We start from the raw sequence: 2,561 nt of genomic DNA, 5'->3' as shown, positions 1-2,561 counted from the left end.
CACATTCGATTTATCGACATTCATCAGCAAATCGCTTCTCTTGCATACATCGTAGACCTTTGTTACCAAGAATTGCAGTTCCTCTTTGTTATTAGCAAGGAGTACAGCATCGTCAGCATACAAAAGACAATTGACTTTTAAATCACCCATTTTTGCTCCCATTCTTAAGCCTTTCAGTTCTTTCATGCAGTTATCGATATACACGTTGAACAGCCATGGTGACATAACACATCCCTGCTTCACTCCTTTATGAATGTCAAACCACGATGTGTATGATCCATTTACCCTAACACATGCTGTGCTGTCTTTATACAGAGAAGCAATAGCACGTGTTAGATTTACGCTTACTCCGTACTCCGATAACACCTTCCATAATTTTTCTCTGTCAACTCTATCAAACGCTTTTTGCAGATCGACAAATGCGCAGAAAAGCTTTTGGTTTTTAGCAAGAAATTTTTCTGTCATGTTTCGTAAAGCAAATATTTGATCCATACATCCTCTTCCATTCATAAAACCGCTCTGAATATCCCACACTCTATCCTTTGTAACTTTTCTTACTCTATCAATCAGTATTCTTCCATACATTTTGCCAACAGCGCTCAAAAGGCTGATTGCTCTATAATTTCCGCATTCTACTCTTGAACCTTTTCCCTTGTATAGAGGCATAACAACAGCCCTTCTCCAGTCTGGAGGAGTGTATTCCTCCTCTAAACATCGGTTGAAAAGTTTGTGCAGCCATACAAAAATTATTTCACCGCCCGCCTTTATAAATTCTGTAGCAACATTATCAAAACCTTGCGCTTTTCCATTCTTCATATATTTGGCAGCAATTTTTATTTCTTCCATTCTTATCTCTGTCGTACCATCATATGCATTTAAACTTACCTGAGGAGGTGCTGCAGTGCTTATATTTCCTGTATGTGTTTCATACACCTCCTCAAAGTATTCCTTCCATCTTGTTTTTATTCCACTATCACTTGTCACCATTTTCCCATCTTTTCCTTTTATAGCTGTCATACATCCACTTTCATTACTGTTTCGGGAATTTTTCACCGCTTTCCAGAATATCTTTATATTTTCTTGGAAGTTCTCGGTCATTTTGATTCCCTCTTTTTTTTTCAACAATTTTTTTCGTTCACACACACCTTGTTTCACTCTCTTCTTACATTCATTATATATGCTTTTTAATTCTGCATACCTATTACCAATCGCTTTATTCACTGTCAGCAGATTTAACCATGCTTCCTTCTTTTCTTGCACTAGTTTTTTTATTCCATCGTCCCACCAAGCATCACCTTTCTTTCTTCCTTGTTTCGTTATACCGCATATTTCCATAGCAGATTCACACATACCATTTTTCAAACATTCCCACATTGCATCAATACTCATATTTTCCACACATTCATCGATCAGTTTAAGATTTACGGCCCTTTCAAATTTATCTTTTATGCAATCATTTTGGAGTTTTTCAACTTTGACTCTAGAAGGCGCCTGCATTTTGCGGGTCTTGGACCGCCATCCTTGAAACAAGATTACCCTTGATACCACCAAGAAGTGATCTGTTTCCATTTCGGCTCCTCTGTACACCCGCGTATCAACTGTTACAGGCCTCAATCTAGAGTCAATGACTACATAGTCGATAATAGATCTTTCATTGCCTCTCTCCCACGTATACTGGTGGATTTCCTTATGATCAAAGAACGTATTTGACACAAAAAGATTCCATTCCAGGCATACTTCTAGCAGTCTTCTTCCATTATCATTCTGTTTTCCATCCCCGAACATGCCTAGGGCTGACTCCATCCCGTCTCTTCGAGTTCCCACCCACCCATTCAAATCTCCCGCAAGTATTACTCTCTCACTATCTTTTTTTCCATTCATTACATTCATCACACTTGTCCAAAACTTATCCTTCTCAGATTCGCAGTTGGAATTCACAGGAGCATATCCTATTAATAAAATAATACTCGTCAATCCAATCTTGAATCTGACAAACATAAGTCTAGAACTTATAAGGACATACTCTTTCATACACTCTATCATTCTGGGCGATAGAAACGCGGCAACACCCTGGCAGGCTCTGTCTGTATCTGGGACACCTGACCAAAGAACCAGGGCGTCACCGTGTTCCATCGAACCGCTTCTTTTTTAAACAAAATAAAAGGTAAAGGAAAATCCTTTTAGGGTAAAGGTTAATTGTGAAAAAATAATATTTTTTCTTGGAAGAAAGTAAATAAAAAATATATTATTTAAAAAGAAGGTAGACCGCGAAAAATCTCATTTCAAATTCCTCCTTTTTATTTTTCCACTACAATAAATCACAATCGTCTTCTTTAATAACCTCTTGTGGCACGTTGTATTATTGCATGAAATTAATTTTTTCATGTTGGTAAAACAAAAAGCATACGTGTATTGTATGATTAATAACTTTAGTATAATACAAGATTTCTTTAAAAAACGCCGTACTATCTCAAATTATTGTAAAATGTGTACCAAACATTAAACATGCATTCAACAGAACTGATAAAATAGGAACATTTTTAAAAAATCACAAAGATTAG

The 2,561-nt window shown here is 36.7% G+C and overlaps 1 protein-coding gene across 1 annotated transcript; it reads right to left on the bottom strand.

The window, feature by feature from the left end:
* Positions 1-1,536: 1,536 nt before the first annotated feature.
* On the bottom strand, positions 1,537-2,133 carry LOC148280016 (protein CFDP2-like; the record flags this gene model as incomplete). Its single annotated transcript, XM_088229051.1, has 1 exon — positions 1,537-2,133. A coding segment is annotated over exon 1 (597 nt), but the record flags the coding sequence as incomplete, so codon positions are not given.
* Between the last annotated feature and the right edge of the window lie 428 nt (positions 2,134-2,561).

The sequence above is a fragment of the Micrasema longulum genome, unplaced genomic scaffold (assembly GCF_059751315.1).
Source record: "Micrasema longulum isolate JH-2025_06_02 unplaced genomic scaffold, ASM5975131v1 h1tg000631l, whole genome shotgun sequence".
Lineage (NCBI taxonomy): Eukaryota > Metazoa > Arthropoda > Insecta > Trichoptera > Brachycentridae > Micrasema > Micrasema longulum.
Note: the sequence above shows the minus strand (reverse complement) of the source record. Positions and strands in the feature narration are given on the sequence as shown.